Source organism: Salvia splendens, chromosome 22, assembly GCF_004379255.2.
Source record: "Salvia splendens isolate huo1 chromosome 22, SspV2, whole genome shotgun sequence".
Lineage (NCBI taxonomy): Eukaryota > Viridiplantae > Streptophyta > Magnoliopsida > Lamiales > Lamiaceae > Salvia > Salvia splendens.
Window position 1 is genome coordinate 1,083,852 of NC_056053.1, and position 20,061 is coordinate 1,103,912.

The 20,061-nt window shown below is 43.5% G+C and overlaps 1 protein-coding gene across 1 annotated transcript; it reads right to left on the reverse strand.

The window, feature by feature from the left end:
• Positions 1 to 535: 535 nt before the first annotated feature.
• On the reverse strand, positions 536 to 3,867 carry LOC121786498 (protein CHLOROPLAST IMPORT APPARATUS 2-like). The gene is made up of 3 exons (XM_042185134.1): positions 2,255 to 3,867; positions 1,086 to 1,247; positions 536 to 788 (listed from the first exon to the last, which is right to left on the reverse strand). Exons 1-3 carry the CDS (start codon positions 3,158 to 3,160, stop codon positions 747 to 749), a joined length of 1,110 nt encoding a protein of 369 aa, XP_042041068.1. The 5' UTR covers positions 3,161 to 3,867; the 3' UTR covers positions 536 to 746.
• Between the last annotated feature and the right edge of the window lie 16,194 nt (positions 3,868 to 20,061).

The following is a 20,061-nucleotide window of genomic DNA, read 5'->3' on the forward strand; positions in this document are numbered from 1 at the left end:
AACAAGGGCCTCACTTTTTCTCATTTTGCAAAGCAAACATCAGTATTACACTATTTAAGCAATATAAATTGTCTTTAACTTGACTAAACATATTAACCAAACGACTCCCATGGGCAGCAACAATTAAAATATTTTTTACTTTTGGGTATTGGTTTAGTTATATTTAGTCATTTAGATTTCCTTTTTTCTTGCTTATTGTGATTATCCATTCCTTTTATCGGTACATTTTTTTGGAAAGATTCTCTTATCTGTTGTGTGATTGTTATTTGAATATGCTATCGTTATCATATCGTCCTTCTCGATTTCAGACTCAACAATTAATCAATTAAAATAAAAAGAAAACTCCTAAACAAAATCAACTATTCGCCTCATTAAAATTTCAAAAAGAAAACTCCTAAACAAATAGAATTATACTTACATTACACGGCCTTGTTCGTAGTGCCCGGCGCCATAAGTTCATTTTTTAAATCAATCATCGACTTAAATAGTAACCAAATGTTCATTAAATTACATTACATATGATTGGAGTGATAAATATCGTTTTAGGACAAATTATCTAAATTTCATCAAAATAGAGTATCGATCAAAAAGAAAGGAAGAAGAATATAATTGTGTTCAAGTTGCGTTCTTCCTACTTATGCATATCTCTTTGGAGTTTGATATCCTATAAGAGTAGAAAAAATTATGAAAGAAGGAATGAGAAAATATTACTTAAAAGTCTACAAAAAACAGAGTGCTCTGATTTCCTAATCATCTTCGGCTGAGTTTGGCGTTCTCACAAATCTTCCCTGCAACATCGTATAAACATAGTTAAACATATATACTTACAAATATTAGCATTTTTTACTTACAATAATAAAAATTAATTTCTATAAATCTTTCATAATTCATATATATACCACATAACATAGCACTAACTTCTTCGCATCTCCATCTAAAACATCTTGACTTCTTTACGACGTGAATCTTTCTAAATTATTTTATTAACATAGAACTAACTAATTTGGATCGGTATCCAAATTAGTTAGTTCTATGTTAAGGTATAAATCAATGATCTTAATCACATAAAATATTTAGATTTATACCTTAATTCTAGGTCGCTGATCGGCATTGGCTTTCCGGACTTGGTATCTGATTTTTTTGGAGAAGAGGCGCGTCCGGCGCTTTTCCTTGTATCTGAGCACGATGGCACCCCTCGCCGGCGTCGCCCCATTCTCGGGGAACAAATCTATCTCTTCCAACCGTTCCTGATAAATATCATGGTACAAATAAAAAAAATTAATATTATTGTTGTTTAAAACTATTTTGATCAATTTATTGTATTGTGGAGACAAGAAGCGCTGAATCTTTCAATGTAGACGACTCTAGATTCAACCGCCTATATTATTTTATATCTACATATCCTACACATGCAATAATACAAAATTCAGTACAACTATTATAATGACAATATTAAAAAAAATTAATATAGTATATAGTATATGGGTTTAAACTTTCAACCGCCATTAATATTCTGCCGCCACCGTCCAACTTTGCCTAATTCACCAACTAAATGTCATCTATTATATGTCACATTTTCTTTATGGAAACTATACAAGTATCGAAATTATCAATGTAAATGTATTAGCAAAACAATAAACAAAGAAAGAGAGTCATAAAACAAGGAGGGAGTTACTGAATTATATGTGCTAGTATAATAAAAGAGTTACTTTTCCAACTTTACACTTTTATTGTAGTAGTAACTTTTAGTCGTCAAATAACCACGTGAATTAAGTAGGATAGTATATAGTGGAGTATTATTTTTTTTATTTCACCTTTCTAAATACTTTATACCTATTTTTGTGACCTACTTATTTTTTTTAATCCACTTTATTAGTTAAAATTTAATTTTTTTTCTTTAATATACTCTTAATAAAAAAACATTCTCACTATAATACTTTATCACTGATATTCATATTCAAAAGCTTGAGACCTATTCAAATGGAATGAACAGAGTATTAATTTATCAACTTCCAAAACAAAAACCATCTTTAAAATATAAATTAGAATATTCCGGCCTTGAATAAATCCATCCATTCCCCATATAAAACCTTTTCCCAAAAATGAAAACATTAAAAAACGAAAATTAAACCATTTATTTATTTCCCAACACACGTCTCGCGCTGCCACGTGGCACGCTCTCATCACCGAAACAAACAACCGTTTTAACCGAACCATGAAAAAACTCTCACTACAGAGTAACGAAATTACATACTTGGACATCCTTTCCGCCGCCCTCCGCCACCGCCGCATCGCCCGAAAACGCCGACCCCTTATCCGACCACGCGCTCAAAACGTCGTCGTAGTTCAGGCTCAGCCCCAGCCGCCCCACCGCCCCGCCGGAATTCTCCGCAGCCGAATCCTCTCTCTTCTTCTTCTGCTTCTTCTTCGTCGCCGCCGCCGCCTTCTTCTCCACCGCCGCCGCCGCCGTGATGTCGACGACGTTCACGGTCGGCGAGCTCCACCGCTCCCTTCCGTCGGTATTCCTCATAGCCCTCATCATCATCCCGTACCCGAAATCAAACCCCATCCCCACCGGAAAACCGTAGCAATAACCACCGCCGGCGACGGCGGATTCCACGGCGGCGGCGCCTTCCTCTGCCACGAGATTCCCCATGATGCTATCGATTCCTTCCTCGATCTCCTCGTCGAGAATCGACTCCGCGTCGAAATCCTCCCCGAATTCGTCGCAGTTTTCCGGGAAATCCCCTCGAGAAGACGTGACCTCGCCGGGGCTCAGGCACGTCTTCTCGAATTTCGCCGGCGCCGGAGGAAGGCATCCCCTTTCAATGCATTGGAAGGGGATGAGCAAATCCGGGGGCTCCGAGAGGAAATTCCCCCGGATACCGTCGTCGTGCTTGAACGGCTTCGGGATATTTTTGGCGGGAAAGAGCTTCGGGTACGCGGTGGAGAGGATCGCGGCCGCCTCGTTGTAGGTCTGGTTCGGGCGCTTCCGCGGCGTCCGGGGCTTTCTGGTGAAGATGGAGAGAGGGGAATTGCTGGATTCGGAGAGGGTTGAGGAAGGGGATGAGGATGAATTTGATGTTGAGAAGGTTGTGGTTGGGGATTTGATCAGATCAAGGTTCAATCTGTAAGCTCTCCCACTTAAACAGGAAGACATTTTTTACTAAGGAACTGTTTGGTTGTGTCAAGTGTAAAAACCCTAAACCCTGAAAAGGCAGACTAGTACTAAAACTGAGGTCAGACAAGGACCGCAATCAATATAAATAGAGCCAAACGCGGCGCTAAATTAGTGGTGCAAAATTGAGCCCTAGGGGTTTTGATTGTGATTTTGTTGAATGGGAGAAGATTTATGTTTCTCTTCTTCCATGGCTGAGGAAAGGGAGAGGTGAATTTCTGCAGTTGCTATTTTGAGGAAAGGGGGGAAAGAGGTGATTGTTTCGAGATGGAAATGGTATGCTAAAAAAAGAAGAGGGATTTTATTAGAAGAAGGAAATATCTAAGAGAGGAGGGGGGGAGAGAGAGAGAGTGATGGGTAAGGAGAGTCACGGGAGGGGGCAGACAGAGGTTTTTTAGGATGAGGTGAAGATATTCAGACAAGAAACACCCACAGTGCGTTTTCTCTCTCTGGAGAATGGTGGGGAGGAGGAGATAACAGAGGAAGAGACAAGGGCGTGTTTGGCATTTGCTGCAACTGTATAGAGGTGGACCACTTTCTCTTCTCTTTCTACCTGTCCTGTGCGCTTTTTATATTTTTTCAAATTATTTATTTTCCTATGACACCCCTACTTTCTCAATTCTTGATTTTCCTAGGAGCCCTTTGACTTTTGATTTGTATCTCTTCTCCTATGGAATTGCCCTTTTTTTTTGTTAGTTGGATTTCAACTACTAATAGTAGTAGTATGTTTGGTTGGATCAAAATCGTGGAATTGATATGGAATCAGGTCGGTGATTTCAGTTTTCAAATCATAGCTGAATTTTGTGGGTTGAATCGAAATTATTATGTTGGTTCAATCGATTCGATTTCAATTTCATAATTCTAAACTATAATCGTTGTTTTTTACCAAAATTGAGACTAACTGTAGAAAAATATTGAAAACCTCAAGAAATTGAGACCAGAACCATCGTAGCCTTTATCAGGCTAATTACAACTATGATTATCAACGAACTTTTATTTAATAAAATAATATTAGAATCGAATAATTTTCATTGATAAAAGCCTTCTCTCTAAGTATAGAGGTTTTGGAATCAGGCATATCCCTCCTATTAGGGCGAGTCTTAGAATTTAAGTTCTTATTCTAAGAACACACCAACATTGAGTATCATATACTTCATCCGTCCGACATTAAGCGTATCAGTCGAGTTCTTTATGGGTTGTAAGAAATACTCTCTCAACTCCTTAAAATATGAACTATTATCATTTTTGTCTGACCTTAAAATTATAAACTTTCTATTTATAAAAAAATTTTCTCTCTAATAAGGTGGACTCGTTCTTCACTAAAATTATTTCAATCGTTTTTTCTTTCTATCTCTCTTTTATATTATCAATTGTGTATTAATATACATGTTCATTCATGTGTGTGAGATTGTTAAGCGGTAGAGGTAATGCTTTAGGCCAACGGTCTTTGGCTCGTGTCCTCCGTGCGCTCAAACTTTATAATTTATATTCATTTTTACCCATTAAAAAACACGTGTCCCTTCAAAAGTCTATATTTTTTAAGGAACGGAGAGGGTATAAATTAAGTGGGTGAAAAAAAATTATGGAATGTGAGACTTATTTTTATACTTTGTACTATTAGTTTTATAATGAAATATAAATGTAATGAGTCAGTGGATGTTATGTCTACTTATCATTTATACTAAAAGTGAAATATGATTCTAACTTATGAGTGATCAATTTGGCAAGCCGAAACTCCTAATAGGAGACGGAAGAGAGCATATCAATAATACATATGTGAAACACATAGTATTTGCATTCGGTTAATTGAGATTGTTTTATATTGAATTAGCTCAACATTATTCGAGATTAGTTTTGTTACATAGAGAGTTAATAAACCAAAAATAATTATATGTGCATATCATTGTCCTGAGCTTTAAGTGCGAAACCAGATTCATTCAATTGAAATCCTATCCTATCTAATTTAGTGGATTAGCCGTTATTAGTTTTCTAAGCCATTACAAGTGAAGAACATGTTGATGGTTTTCATGCCTACGTGGGTGAATCTCATTGGTCGGATAGATTTTCTAGGGTGACGTGGACTTCAATTTATGTGTGGTTGGATTATCACATGTATCTAGAGAAGGATGGGAGGTGGTTTTTGGAAGCAACAAGGTGAGAAAGCAATGATTAATTTGTTTTTGGTGTGTTGTGTTTCATTGTGTGTGGCATTTGGGAATCATACGTTAACCAATTTATGTTCAATAGATTATGATTATAAGAAGTTAAAGTCCATTTCCACATTTTCATATATTGCATAAATTACCCGAAATTTATCCAGTGTCTTCTTAAGAAAATATCTTCGCCATTTGTTTTTACAAATTACATATGTGTTTTTTGGTAAATAAAATAGTTTTGAAATTGAAATATAAAATAAAATATCCTACTATATAGTACGTTTTAAAAATGGAAAAATATCATATTTTTCGAGACAAAGTAGAATAATCGTGACACACTTTTGGGAGACGAGGTGGGAATTTCTTTTTTCTCAATTCAAACATCGAAGTTTAAAGTTTCAAATATAACAATGGCTATTACCAATCGTAAGATTATTTTTGTAATACATTATTAGATTTTTCTAGTTGCTTGTAGTATTAATTAAGCCATAAACGCATACTTTGATAACTCATAGTACATATCTCGATGAGCGTACGACCTTTTTTTAAAATATAAATATTTTTTGTTTATTCAATAGGAGTATTTATTATTGTATACAAAATTCTTTTTGATTAAATGAAATACTATATACTCCTACCGTCTCATAATAGGAGTCCTATTTAATTTTCGCATTGATTTTAAAAAATGTAAAGAAAAATAGATTGAATAAGTTAGAAGATTGTGAGTCCCACTTATATATTAGTTTTATAATTAAACTTTGTCTGATACAAATTCCTATCGACTCGAGCCTTTTTTTCTATTAGCTAAAGTAATTAGTAGGGTCCGTGTTAAATTTACACTGCCAGTAAAATAACTCATCATTTCGTCGCCAAATTCTCTATTCAATTATTTTCTAAAATAACACCAAAACTAAGTTGAACTCAAGACCCCTTTAACATGTTCAAGCAACTACATATAATTTCTCAACAATATTCTCTTGAGTCAACCAATACCCTATGTCGAAAAGTGATTACTTTGTCTTAACCTAATCAAATCTATCACTTGCCCTCATATCTTATTGAAAATTTAATTAGAAGTGACAGCCGCATGCTCAACATATATGATGGGGTACGAACTAAACCCTAATGGCAAGCCCAATAACAGTGACGGCCCACCAGCCCAGAGCCCAAGAAAGAGTATCTGTTCGGCACCAAAGAGTTCGGCACGACCAAAGAGTTCGGACTCAGCCTACAGCTCGGTAAAAGCCGACCAGTCAAGCCCTCCTCTCAGATCGGCAAGAGCTGATCGGTAAAGTCCAGCAGTTCGGTCTCAGCATTCGACCGAACTAGGAGTTAGTGGACTCATGAAAGGCCTCCACGACCTCCGCTATACCCACGATCTATTTAGTGGTACGAAGCAGTTATTGAGCAGTTATTGCTCACCCACGATCTTGTTAGTGGGGCTGCAAACCACGATCCTAGTTCAATGTATAAATAGAACTTAGATCAGATAGAAAAGGGTTAAGCTCTCTAGAGATAAAATAGCATATAGCAAGTCTGTGTTGTAAGCTGTAATCCCAGATCAAGCAATACAATCTTGCCCTCCCTTCTTCCCGTGGACGTAGATTTACTTCAGTAAATCGAACCACGTAAATTCTTTGTGTCGTAATTTATTTTTACGAGCATTCATCATCATCAATAATTCGCGGATTCATCACTGGCGCCGTCTGTGGGAAACAGAGAACAAAATTTGTGATAAAGCGAATTTTTGATCCATTTTTTCCACCCAAAAAATGCATACCAGATCGCAGAATACCCGTATTCCAGCCCGTGAGAACCAGGAGGAAGCCAATCCATCCCATAGGTCGGGAAAACAGCCTAGGGATAAATCCACCACCAGTTCTCATGGCGAAGGAACAAGCCGCTCCAAAAATCGTCCCACTGAGTCTTCCCAGCAGCCCGATTTGAATGAGGCTGTCAAGCAGTTTTTGGCTGAAAAGCAGGAGGAATTCTTAACCTTCCTGCGAAAAAGCCAAAAGCAGCCAGAGACGAAAACGACGGATTCTCCTTCTCCCTCCGCACAAGAAAGTCACTACCGCAGTAGTGTCGCATCTCCCAGGAGAAAGAATCCTCAACCCCGACATATTCCAGCTCCTCCTCGGTACCGGAATCACAGGAGAACTCAATCTCCTCCATACCGACGAGATATCGGATTCGCCGTGTACGGAGCACTGAAGACTCCGTTCTCGGACGACATCACCCGAACTCCCCTACCACAGAACTACCGAACTCCGTCGATGACTTACGACGGGCTCGTGGACCCTCACGATTTCTTGGGGCGCTATCAATATAACATGGCGAACCAGGGTCTCAACGAGGTCCACATGTGCAAGCTGTTTCCCGAGCTGCTCATCGGGAACGCGAGAAGGTGGTTCGATAGCCTCCCCCAGGGCAGCATCAGATCTTACCGAGATCTAATGGATGCCTTCCACAGGAGGTTCTTTCAGAAAGCGGAAGCCCGAATCACTTCGGCTCAGCTGCTTTCCATTCGTCAAGGTCGCGACGAAAAAATTAGCGACTTTATGACAAGATTCCACAAGGAATGCCTGCAAGTAGACGATCTCAACGATCTGCTTGTCATCTCGGCATTCCAAAATGGAATCCTGCCCGGAGCTCTCTACAGGAAGCTCGTTGAGTGCGGTCCGCAGACAGCTCAGGAAATGTGGGACATTGCGGACCAGTACTCCCGGGCCGATGAGGCAGACCGTCGCAAACGGTCGTTAGACAGCTCATCGTCCCGAGGAGACAGAAGGAAGCCCGATCATAGCGATCAGGGGCATCCTCGCCGGACTCCATTTGAAAGAATTCAAAGGGCTCCGGTGCAAGACAGATTGGGACCTCGTCTCAATCCCGAGAAGTCGCCCGCTCAGTTCGTACCGCTGAACAAGCCGAGAGCGGAAATTTTCGAACTGCACTCTGACCTATTCGAAAAGCCAAAGCGGATGACGAAATCAGCCGCGCGCCGACCACAGGATAACTACTGCTCCTACCATCAAGACCACGGTCACGACACTGAGGAGTGCAGAAACTTGGCTGCAGGTATCGATGTTCTTGTGAAGGCAGGGACATTGAAAAAATACCGAAGCAAGCAGCCAAAGAAGAATAAAAAGCAGAGTGGTGCGAACTGCGCTCCTCAGGATCCGAAAAGGCAGCCGGATCCCGAAGACGACGACGAGCCGCAATATGATGGAGTAATCCAGACTATTGACGCTCTCCCTGCCGGGAAGACCAAGTCGTCCCTAAAGTCAGAACGCAGAGGCTCCAATCGAGAGGAGCCAACGCATAAAAGGCTGAAGCAGGACGAAGTGATTACGTTCTCGGCTGCTGATCCCGTCCCGGCCATCTCTCCTCACCAAGACGCCATTGTCATCCAAGCCGGAGTGGCAAACAAACTGATCCACAGGGTGTTTGTGGATACAGGAGCGTCGGTTAGCATTCTTTTTAAAGAGTGCTTCGACAAACTAGAAGTGGACCCAGCTCGGCTCAGTCCGGCTCCGCTTCCCCTGAAGAGCTTCACCCAGGAGGACACCCGCCCTGAAGGTATTATCAGCCTTCCGATCACGGTGGGGAAAGCGCCTACTAGCTCCAGTACGATGATTGAGTTTTTCGTGGTGAAAGCTCGGTCCCCGTACAACGTCATCCTGGGAAGAGACTGGCTCAACACAGTTCGGGCCGTTTGCTCCACCTATCACCTCACCATCAAGATCCCTACTAAAGGAGGGATAGCGGTCATCCGAGGTGACCAAAAGAGAGCAAAGGAATGTCTGCAAATTGCGCTTAGAAGTGCCGAGCAGTCAGATCGGCACCACCAAGCATAGCAATCACAGCAGCCGGAGTCAGAGGCGATGACCGAAGTCATACCGGAGCCGAACTCGATGACAGTTCAGCTGTACGAAGACGATCCATCCAGAACGGTTAAGATCGGCTTCGCGGGAACGCCCCTACTTCGGGAAAAAACCATCCAGCTCCTCAAGGAGTATAAAGACGTCTTTGCATGGTCTCCGTTGGACATGACCGGAGTGCCCCCCGAGGTAATCACTCATCGGTTAAATATTGATCCTTCAGTCCGGCCGATAAAACAGAAGCAAAGACTCTTTGCGGCAGAACGAAGTCAAGTCATCCATGACGAAGTCCGTCAATTATTGAAGGCGGATGTGTTATTCGAAGTGAAGTATCCTTCGTGGGTGGCCAATCCTGTCATGATCAAGAAAAAGGAAGGAGGATGGCGGATGTGCATAGATTTCACCGATCTAAATAAGCACTGTCCCAAAGATTGCTATCCCCTTCCGAACATAGATAAAAAAGTAGAAGCTTTGGTAGGCTTTGAAATTTTTTGTTTTCTTGATCTGTACAAAGGATACCATCAAGTTTTAATGGATGAGATTGACGCTTCAAAAACGGCCTTCATTACTGACTTCGGCATTTTCGCTTATAAAAAGATGCCATTCGGTTTAAAGAATGCCGGAGCCACTTATCAAAGGATGGTAGACAAGCTTTTTCGGCACCTGATTGGAAAGGAGGTCGAAGTGTATGTTGACGATATAGTCGTCAAAAGCAAAAGCACTTCGGAGTACGAGCACAACCTCAAGTCCACTCTCGACGTGCTCAAGAAAGCCAACCTCAAACTTAATCCCCAAAAGTGTACCTTTTTGGTAGATTCGGGAAAGTTTCTGGGTTGTTGGGTTTCAAAGGACGGACTCAAGGCAAACCCCTCAAAAGTTCAAGTCGTTCAGAACATGGCAATGCCGAAGTCCATACATGACGTGCAAAGGCTAACCGGATGTTTAGCCGCACTGAATCGATTCCTTTCCCAAGCAGCCGAAAAGCAACTGCCGTTCTTCAAGGTGTTGAAAAAGGCACCAAAGTTCGAGTGGGGAGCCGAGCAGAAAAAGGCCTTTGACGAACTCAAAAGTTATCTAGCCGAGCTTCCTATTCTCTCTGCTCCAACCGAAGCCGAAGTAATATTCTTATACTTAGCGGCATCGGATCAAACCATCAGCGCGGTGCTTGTACGAGAAGAAGGCCTAAAGCAGCTTCCCATCTACTTTACAAGCCGAGCATTAAGAGGTCCAGAAACAAGGTATCAACCTCTGGAAAAAATTGCTCTGGCATTAGTAAATGCAGCAAGGAGACTGCGGCCATACTTCTATGCTCACAAGGTATGCGTCTTAACTGATCTGCCACTTCGGCAAGTGTTGACCAAACCAGAAGCATCAGGCAGAATCGCCAAGTGGGCTATAGAGTTGGGAGAGCACACAATTGAATATCTACCTCGGAAAGCCATCAAGGGACAAGCCTTGGCAGATTTTCTTGCAGAAGCAAAGTTCGATCAAGCAATTCCTGTTATTGCCGAACAGAAGAATTCTGCCAATGCCGAACTAGCACAGCCCTTGGAATCCGAAGTAGAGCCGCCGGACTGCTGGAGCGGATTCGTAGATGGAGCTTCAAACAAGATGGGAAGTGGAGCTGGTATTTTACTTGTCGCTCCCGACGGACACGAGGTAACCTACTCACTTCGGTTCCTATTCCCCACTACTAATAATGAAGCCGAGTACGAAGCCCTCCTGGCCGGACTCCAGTTAGCGCAAAGTCTGCTCGTCAAATCTCTCAAAGTCCATTGTGATTCACAAGTCATAGTAAATCACATGTTGGGTACAAGTGAAGCCCGTGACGAGAGAATGAAGAAGTATTTGGACAAAGCGCAAAGCATCAGCCGAAGTTTCTCCTATTTTCGGATAATCCGTATTCCCAGAGCGGAAAATAGCCGAGCAGATACCTTAAGTAAGTTGGCCTCAGATCCGAGCTCAAAGGCGGAAGAATTAATGCATCGAAGCATTGATGAAGCCGAGGTACATTCAGTATCCAGCTCGCCGAACTGGATGACGCCGATCTTGCAGTATCTGGATCAAGGACAATTGCCCGAGGATAAGAGAGAAGCTCGGAAGATTACGTGCCGAGCACTTCGGTACGAACTTCATGAAGGAGTCCTCTTTAGAAAGTCTTACCTCCAGCCGTTATTGCGGTGCGTAGGACCAGAAGAGACGGACTACATCCTCAGAGAAGTTCATGAAGGATCGTGCGGTAGCCACATCGGAGCCAGAGCTTTAGCTAAAAAAGTTCTGAGATGGGGATATTATTGGCCAACCATGGTACAAGAGGCAGTGCAGCTCGTCAAGAAGTGTACGAAGTGCCAAATTCATGCAAATGTCCCAAGGATGCCGCAGACCGATCTATACACTATGCAAAGCCCGTGGCCTTTCATGCAATGGGGCATAGACATAGTGGGACCACTTCCTCAAGCTCCTCGGCAAATGAAATTCCTTATCGTTGCCGTGGACTACTTCACGAAGTGGGTGGAGGCGGAACCATTAGCTACGATAACGAGCTCAAAGGCATTGGACTTCGTCTGGAAGAACATAGTGTGCCGATTTGGCATACCCCACATCCTCATCTCGGATAATGGGACTCAGTTCACCGACAAGACGTTCAAGAATTGGTGCCAAGAGCTGAACATTCAACAGCGGTTCACTTCGGTCTCCCATCCCCAAGCAAACGGACAAACGGAAGTAACGAACCGGATTCTGGTGAAAGGGTTAAAAGCTCGGTTAGAACAAGCCAAAGGACAATGGGTAGAAAATCTCCCTCAAGTCCTGTGGTCCTACCGAACTACACCCAAAACCTCCAACGGTGAAACCCCGTATAGTCTGGTGTACGGCACTGAAGCTGTAATTCCGGTGGAGATCGGCGTACCCAGTCCCCGAACTCTAAATTTCTCCTCAGAAATGAATGACGACGGACTGAGAGCCGAACTAGATCTCGCCGAAGAAAGAAGAGAATTGGCGTGCATAAAAGCAGCCAAGTATAAGGAGCAAGTAGCCCGGTATTATAACCAAAGGGTGAAAAAGCTTCAATTTCAAGTGGGAGATCTCGTCTTGAGAAACAACGAAGTAAGCCGAGCAGAAAAGCTGGGCAAACTCGAACCCACATGGGAGGGTCCGTATCGGGTGTCAGAAGTCCTCGGCAAAGGGTCTTATAAATTGACTCACATGTCAAGAGAACAAGTACCCCGAACATGGCACGTCTCCAACCTCAAGAAGTTCCACTTGTAAGAGACAAAGTCCGGTCAGTCTGTCTTGTGTCTAGTTCGGTCATAGGGGTACATGTTTTTATTTGTTTGTTTTTACTTGTACTTTTTACTTGTCGTTTTATAAAAAGTTTAAAGTTTTTTCTTTCGTCTTTTTCATTTTTTCTCTATGTGTTTTGTCTCTATGTGCTTGTCGTCTCTTACAAATGGTACCAAGGTATATCGTTCTTTAAAGACTGATCCCCTTTTTAGATCGATTATTAAAGACTATTGTGAGTCCAAGCTTCTAAGGAGGATATAAGACCACAAGCCAGCTTAACAAGCAGTCCGTCTGAAACGAACTGCAATAAGCCAACGATTGTGAGTCCAAGCTTCCAAGGAGGATACAAGACCGCAATTCAGCTTAACAAGCACTTCGTCTGAAACGAACTGCAATAAGGGAAAGTCCGATCCACGCGATAAACCTCGCCGAATTAGGACGACCAAGTTCGGTCAAAGAAGTTTACCTCATAAGACCGGGGACGACCATGTCTGGTCAAAGAGGTTTACTGCATAAGACCACTTCGGTTAACTGGGAAAGTCCGATCCACGCGATAAAACTCGCCGAATTAGGACAAGGGAAAGTTCGATCCCGGCGACAAAAATCGCCAAATTAGAACACAAACCAAGTCTGGTCAAAGATGTTTATTTCATCAGACCAAAGACGAGTCCGGTCAAAGATGTTTATTTCATCAGACCAAAGACGAGTCCGGTCAAAGATGTTTATTTCATCAGACCAAAGACGAGTCCGGTCAAAGATGTTTATTTCATCAGACCAAAGACGAGTACGGTCCCTGTCTTGACGATTCCGGTTGCTCCTGAGCCCGTTCTCGTCTTGACGTTTCCGGCTGTTCCGGAGTTCGTTGTTGACTGGAAGTAGGATTTTGAACAAGGGAACCAGAGGCTTGATCTGGAGTGCGAGCATCTGTTGGCACGACATGCCGAAGGAATCTTTCTATGGAGGGGCGCCGAGAAAGAACAATGTCGTACCGAGAAGCCCAGCGCCGTAATGATTTCACAACTTGTTGGCAAGCCGAGCTCTCCAGCGCATTGTTCCTCCGGAGTACATGATATTCCTCCCACAGTTCGTCAACTCGACTCTGAACATCTGATATGGTCAATCCCCCTCGCACACGGATGTAATCCTCGTACGCAGTCCTCTCAGCAACGGTCGTATTCAGCTCGGCCTCCAGATCCTTCTTATCGGACTCTAAGTCCTTATTATCGGCCTCCAGCTTCACTAAACGAGCCAGAAGCTCGTCATTCTTCGTCTGATCGGCTATAGCTCTTTTCTCAGCTTCGTCTAAAGCCGAAGAGTACAGCCGTTTCCAGTGAAGTATCTCCATCTCCTTGAGTACAAAGCAGCTATATTAGTTCGGCAGCTGTACCGAGCAGATAGTAAAATACAACAGGAATAAAGGCGAGTACGAAAAGCTATACGAAGACAAGTGTAGAGAATTTTTTCATTCACAAGGAAAATTTTTTACACTAGGAGGGCTTCAAGGCCATTTTACAAGGAAGAAACTAGACTAAGAGAAGGGAGACGAAATCATACTCCGCCAGCTTCGTCTCCGGCTCCTTGGTCTGGTTCAGCTTCTTTCTCCTGAACTACCTCAGCCTCCGCCTCGCCTCCTGCCGGCCTCGCCTCCGCCTCCTGATCGGCCTCCTTCTCCGGATGCCCGGCCCGCTCGACTTCGGCCTCCAGCTCCAGCGGCTCGGCCTCACCCTCTCCGTTGTAAGTCGAAGCGGGTGAAACGGGTCCCACGGAGGCAAAGATAGCCTCCAGGTTCTCGTCCCGATCAGCTCGGCAACTCCGGACTCGGTCTGCAGAAAGCAGGACCGAAGATGAAGCGAGCTCCTCAAGGAGCGGCAGATTCTGAAGCCGAGCTGCTATTTCTCGGCTGTACAAAGGCAGCACGACGTCGGCCCCCTGCTCGCCCTTATCGGCAATTAGCCTTACCAGGCTACCGACAAAGGCCGAGAACTGGCTGCTCAAAAAGAGTTTCTCCGTGTAAACACGGAGAGCCTCCCCTTGGGCAACCACGGCAGCAGCATCGCTCCGCTTCGTCTGCTCTCGCTGGATGACGAGCTGGTTTTTGGCAAACTGAGCTTCATCCTGGGCCGAAATCCTAGCAGCTCTGGCCTTCTCAAAGTTAGCCTCAGCCTGTTCGGCCCGATGACAAGCAGCCGCCAACTTCCTCTGCATCTCGGCATAGTCATTGGACGCTTTGGAGAGTTCGACGGCGACGAGCTTGGAGAGCATATCGTTCCTCTGAAAATGAATAAAGAAAAAAGTCAACAAAGGGGCCACAAAAAATACAGGAAAAAAGCAAGGCCAGAAAATCAAGAAGAGAATTCACCTCGGCGAAGTCCGTGGGCCATAAAAACGGCTCACAGATATGTTCCGAAGGAGGCGCCAAGACCACGTCTTTCTCTGGCGCTCTCGGGGGCTTCTGGGCCTTCCCCTTCCTACTTGCCGAAGTCGACTCCGGCTTCTTCGGATCCGAAGAGGTTTTTTGCCTTTTCGGAGTCCTCTCGGCATCAGACGCCGAGCTGGTGGTTTTCGGCCTCTCCGGCTCCTTGGACTCCGAAGATTTGCGGCTAGCCTTACTCAGCATGTACACTGCCAAAAAGCAAGAAAGCAAAGTCAGATTTTCTTCGTTAAAGCAGTAGAGCATAAAGATAAAGAGAAATCCTCACCCTCGGCCTCTTCGTCCGAAGACGAGATGTCGAACACGACGTCGCCCTTGACGAGCTCAGACTCCGTGTATTGTTTCCTAACTATGGGAATCTTGTTGAGCTCGCCATCGAGCTCGTCCAACGGTTCAGGCCGAGGGTGACGGATAACGGACTCCGGCCCTCTCCAGGGAAAACTGGGAGCCGCGGTCCTATCATAGTAGAAGAAGCGATTTTGCCACTTCGGCCACTTCGTTTTACAAAAGGCTCTAAAGGGCTGTAAAGGGATCAAGTAAAACCAAGACCCCTTCCTCTTAAATTGAAAGAATTTAAGGATCGCCTTCAAAGACAAATCCCTTCCTAACCTACGGAGTTCGGCAGCGAAGGCCGACAAGTGCCTCCAAGAGTTCGGAGTCACTTGGCCTAAGGGAAGCTGAAAAAAATCTAGTAAATCTATAAAGGCAGAAGGGAGGGGGAAGCGAAGCCCGCATTCTAAGCAGGCCTCGTACACGGTGGCGTACCCCTCCGGCGGGGAGTCAGCCCTATGATCACCGTCAGGTACCACCGCCTTTCCCCCAGGAAAAAAGTATTTTTCGGGTAGGGATACCACAGTATCCTTACTCAAAATACTATGGAAATACTCTACGGTCTTCTCCCCGGACCCTTTCCGGCCAGAAGACCCCTTATCCCCTTTCCTACCGCTACCCGACTCCGAAGAAGAAGAAGACATTTTTCTTACTTTTTGAAGGTGAAGAAAGTCTGAAGAAGCTCTTGAAAGCGGAAGAAAATTTCTCGAGAAAGAGAGAGTATAGAAGACGCAACAGCAAAGGTGTTCAAATGAGGAAGAAAAAGCATATTTATTAGATACGGGAAAGATTTCGAGATCGTTGCGCCGTTTCGAATCCCACCTTTTCAGGATTCAACGGCCGGATTTTACTGTCGCATTTAATGCAGGCACGCGCAAGGCATGTCCCCTGACGTCAGCCTCCCCCTTACCATTATCCAGAATGCCGAAGTGACTCACCTCGCCGAAGTGATTCACTTCGCTTTTCGGGGGGGTAGTGATGGGGTACGAACTAAACCCTAATGGCAAGCCCAATAACAGTGACGGCCCACCAGCCCAGAGCCCAAGAAAGAGTATCTGTTCGGCACCAAAGAGTTCGGCACGACCAAAGAGTTCGGACTCAGCCTACAGCTCGGTAAAAGCCGACCAGTCAAGCCCTCCTCTCAGATCGGCAAGAGCTGATCGGTAAAGTCCAGCAGTTCGGTCTCAGCATTCGACCGAACTAGGAGTTAGTGGACTCATGAAAGGCCTCCACGACCTCCGCTATACCCACGATCTATTTAGTGGTACGAAGCAGTTATTGAGCAGTTATTGCTCACCCACGATCTTGTTAGTGGGGCTGCAAACCACGATCCTAGTTCAATGTATAAATAGAACTTAGATCAGATAGAAAAGGGTTAAGCTCTCTAGAGATAAAATAGCATATAGCAAGTCTGTGTTGTAAGCTGTAATCCCAGATCAAGCAATACAATCTTGCCCTCCCTTCTTCCCGTGGACGTAGATTTACTTCAGTAAATCGAACCACGTAAATTCTTTGTGTCGTAATTTATTTTTACGAGCATTCATCATCATCAATAATTCGCGGATTCATCAATATACTAGCGTAATCGAGATGAAATCAATGAGAAAATTGGAAGTATTTGCACCTTGTAGACATCATATTGGCCACAAAAAACTAATGTATGGCATCACCTTATCTCTTAAAATTTTGGGATGAAAATTTTCAGCCTCAACTAAAACTTGGAAAATGAATCACTAGTTTAGCAACTCGCACAACCATAAAAAATTTCCACAGCTTGCAATTATCCAACTGTTCTAGCAATATAAAAATAATGAGGATTTATTTGAAAGAAAAATTACCAACGGATACAAAATGGTACACCAACGGAAGCTACTTGACAAATATTGAAAATGCATTTTACTTTTTCTATTTTTAGCAAATAATCTCCGCGCTTCATTAACTAATTCTACTAATATTTAGTACAATTCATATTCAATTAAATTTTTCATCCGATTTTCTTTACATTTTTCAAATACATGTCAGAGTCAGAGTGGGACATTTAATTTTGAACGGAAAGTTTATACTTCCAGCTCCATTCCATAGAAATAGGTGATTTAAGGTTGACACGAGTTTTAATGCACAATTGATAAAGTAAAAGAGAAGAGAAAAAAAAGTAGTTGAAATCATGTAGTGGATGGTGAGACTCATAAATGATAAAGTAAATGATAAGGATTAAAATATTGTTATAGATGGATATGGACTATTTCTATGGAACATATAGAGTATATAAAAAGTGGAATCCAAGATTCTACTAACTACTTTCATTCACACTCCTCTACATTTCTTATAACTCATGTTAACGCAAGTGAGATATATTCAATGACGAACATATAGATTATTTATGTATTGGACCAGACAGATATAAGATATACTCCCTCCGTCCCGCACTACTCGCACTTATTTCCTTTTTGGGCATCCCAAGTTACTTGCACTCTTTCCATTTTTAGTAAAAAATTTCACCTACAACCGTAATTTTTGACTTTCCTATACACTCATTCCTTAATCTCCGTGTCGAAAAGAAAAGGGGCGAGTAGCCCGGGATGGAGGGAGTACATATTAGAATGTCGATAGTTATATTATACCCTTATCACCCATAGTAAAATGAGAGCTAGAAGAGTACTACGCCAACTATAATTTATTGTACTATGGTTTTAGTTTATGGAGTACTAATTTTGACATACAATTGAATAGAAGGGTAGTAGTTGTAGGAGTAGTCAGTTTCAAGACAAGCAATGTAATGAAAGAATCCAAAAGTAAATGGGCAAATTTTCTTGAAATAGTTGGATATTTGATAGGGGGCTGCCCCTCAGAGTTGCTAGAGGGCACTGGTAAAATAGTTGGCCACCCTAAATTTTTTTTATGTTGTATGAGCTTAGTATGGTAGATTTTATATCTACATAAAACACCACTGAATTTCTCAGTGCCCCCTATTAGACTTTGAAGGTTTATATATTTGATTTTTGTATGAGTATAAAAAAAATACTTTACCGATAAGACGGTGAACAAGATCATTAATAATAAGAGTTTTAATCGAAATAACTGATGGAGTACGTACTAAACAAGCCAGCACAAAGCCCAAGAAAGAGTATCAGTTCGGCATGACCAAAGAGTTCGGCCTCAGCCTACAGCTCGGTAAAAGCCAACCAATCAAGCTCTGCCCTCAGGTCGGCATCAAGCTCTACTCTCAGATCGGCAAAAGCTGCTCGGCAATAGTTCAACAGTTCGGTTTCAGCATCGGCAAAAGCTGCTCGGCAATACCGAACTGGGAGACACGATCTATCTAGTGGTGGACCCATGCAGCCTCCACGACATCCACGACATCCACGACATAATTACTGATGATGTAAGCCACCGCCTAGTTAGTGGCCATGCAGGATCTCATGACCTCCGTGACCTCCACGACTTAAGGTGGTGATGCAAGCCACGATCTCAGTTCAATATATAAATAAGACTTAGATCTGGTAGAAAAAAGCTAAGCTCTCTAGAGATAAAACACCATATAGCAAATAGCAAGTTTGTATTTGTAAGCTGTAGAAAACAGATCAAGCAATACAAACCTACCCCCATTTCTCCCCGTGGACGTAGATTTACCTCAGTAAATCGAACCACGTAAAATCTCTGGGTTGATCTTCATTTATTTCCTGCATTTACAAACATCAAAAATTCGCGGACTCATCACTGGCGCCGTCTGTGGGAAACAGAGAACCAAATTTGTGATAAAGCGAGTTTTTTGATCCTCTTCTACCAAAAAAATGCATACCAGATCACATAACACCCGTGCCTCCGTCCGTGATAACCATGAGGAAGCTAATCCAGCAGCCCATAGGCCTGGAAAGCAGCCTCGTGAAAAATCTACTTCCAGTTCTCACGGAGAAGGAGCAAGCCGCTCAAAAGGTCCACACACCGAGTCTTCCCAGCAGCCTGATTTGAACGAGGCTGTCAAGCTGTTCTTGGCCGAGAAGCAGGAGGAGTTCTTAACCTTCCTGCAGAAGAGCCAACAGTCGGAGAAGACAACGGCGGATTCTCCCTCCTCATCCAGACATGAAAGTCACTACCGCAGTAGTGACGTGTCTTCCAGGAGAAAGAATCCTCAACCCCGACATGTTCCTCCTCGGTACCGGAACCACAGGAGAACTCCATCTCCTCCGTACCGAAGAGATGTCGGGTTCGCCATGTACGGAGCATTAAAGACTCCGTTCTCGGACGACATCACCCGAACTCCTTTGCCGCGAAACTACCGGACACCGTCAATGACTTATGACGGGCTAGAGGATCCTCATGACTTCTTGGGACGCTATCAATATAATATGGCGAACCAGGGTCTCAATGAGGTCCACATGTGCAAGCTGTTCCCCGAGCTGCTCATCGGGAACGCCAGAAGGTGGTTCGACAGCCTTCCTCAAGGCAGCATCAGATCCTACCGAGATCTCATGGATGCTTTCCACAGGAGGTTCTTTCAGAAAGCAGAAGCTCGAATCACTTCGGCTCAGCTGCTTTCTATACGTCAAGGTCGTGACGAAAAGATCAGCGACTTCCTGACGAGATTCCATAAGGAATGCCTACAAGTAGATAATCTCAATGATCTACTTGTCATCTCGGCATTCCAAAATGGAATCCTGCCCGGAGCTCTCTACAGAAAGCTCGTGGAGTGCGGTCCGCAAACAGCTCAAGAAATGTGGGACATTGCGGACCAGTTTTCTCGTGCGGATGAGGCAGACCGTCGAAAACGGTCGTTAGACAGCTCATCCCAAGGAGACAAAAGGA

Bases quoted from the DNA above. Each gene is read 5' to 3' on its own strand.
- LOC121786498 (XM_042185134.1), bottom strand. From the start codon at position 3,160: ATGTCTTCCTGTTTAAGTGGGAGAGCTTACAGATTGAACCTTGATCTG. The intron at 1,248-2,254 runs GTATGTAATTTC...GATATTTATCAG, and splicing joins GCGGCGGAAAGGATGTCCAA to GAACGGTTGGAAGAGATAGA. The intron at 789-1,085 runs GTATAAATCTAA...ACGATGTTGCAG, and splicing joins ATCAGCGACCTAGAATTAAG to GGAAGATTTGTGAGAACGCC.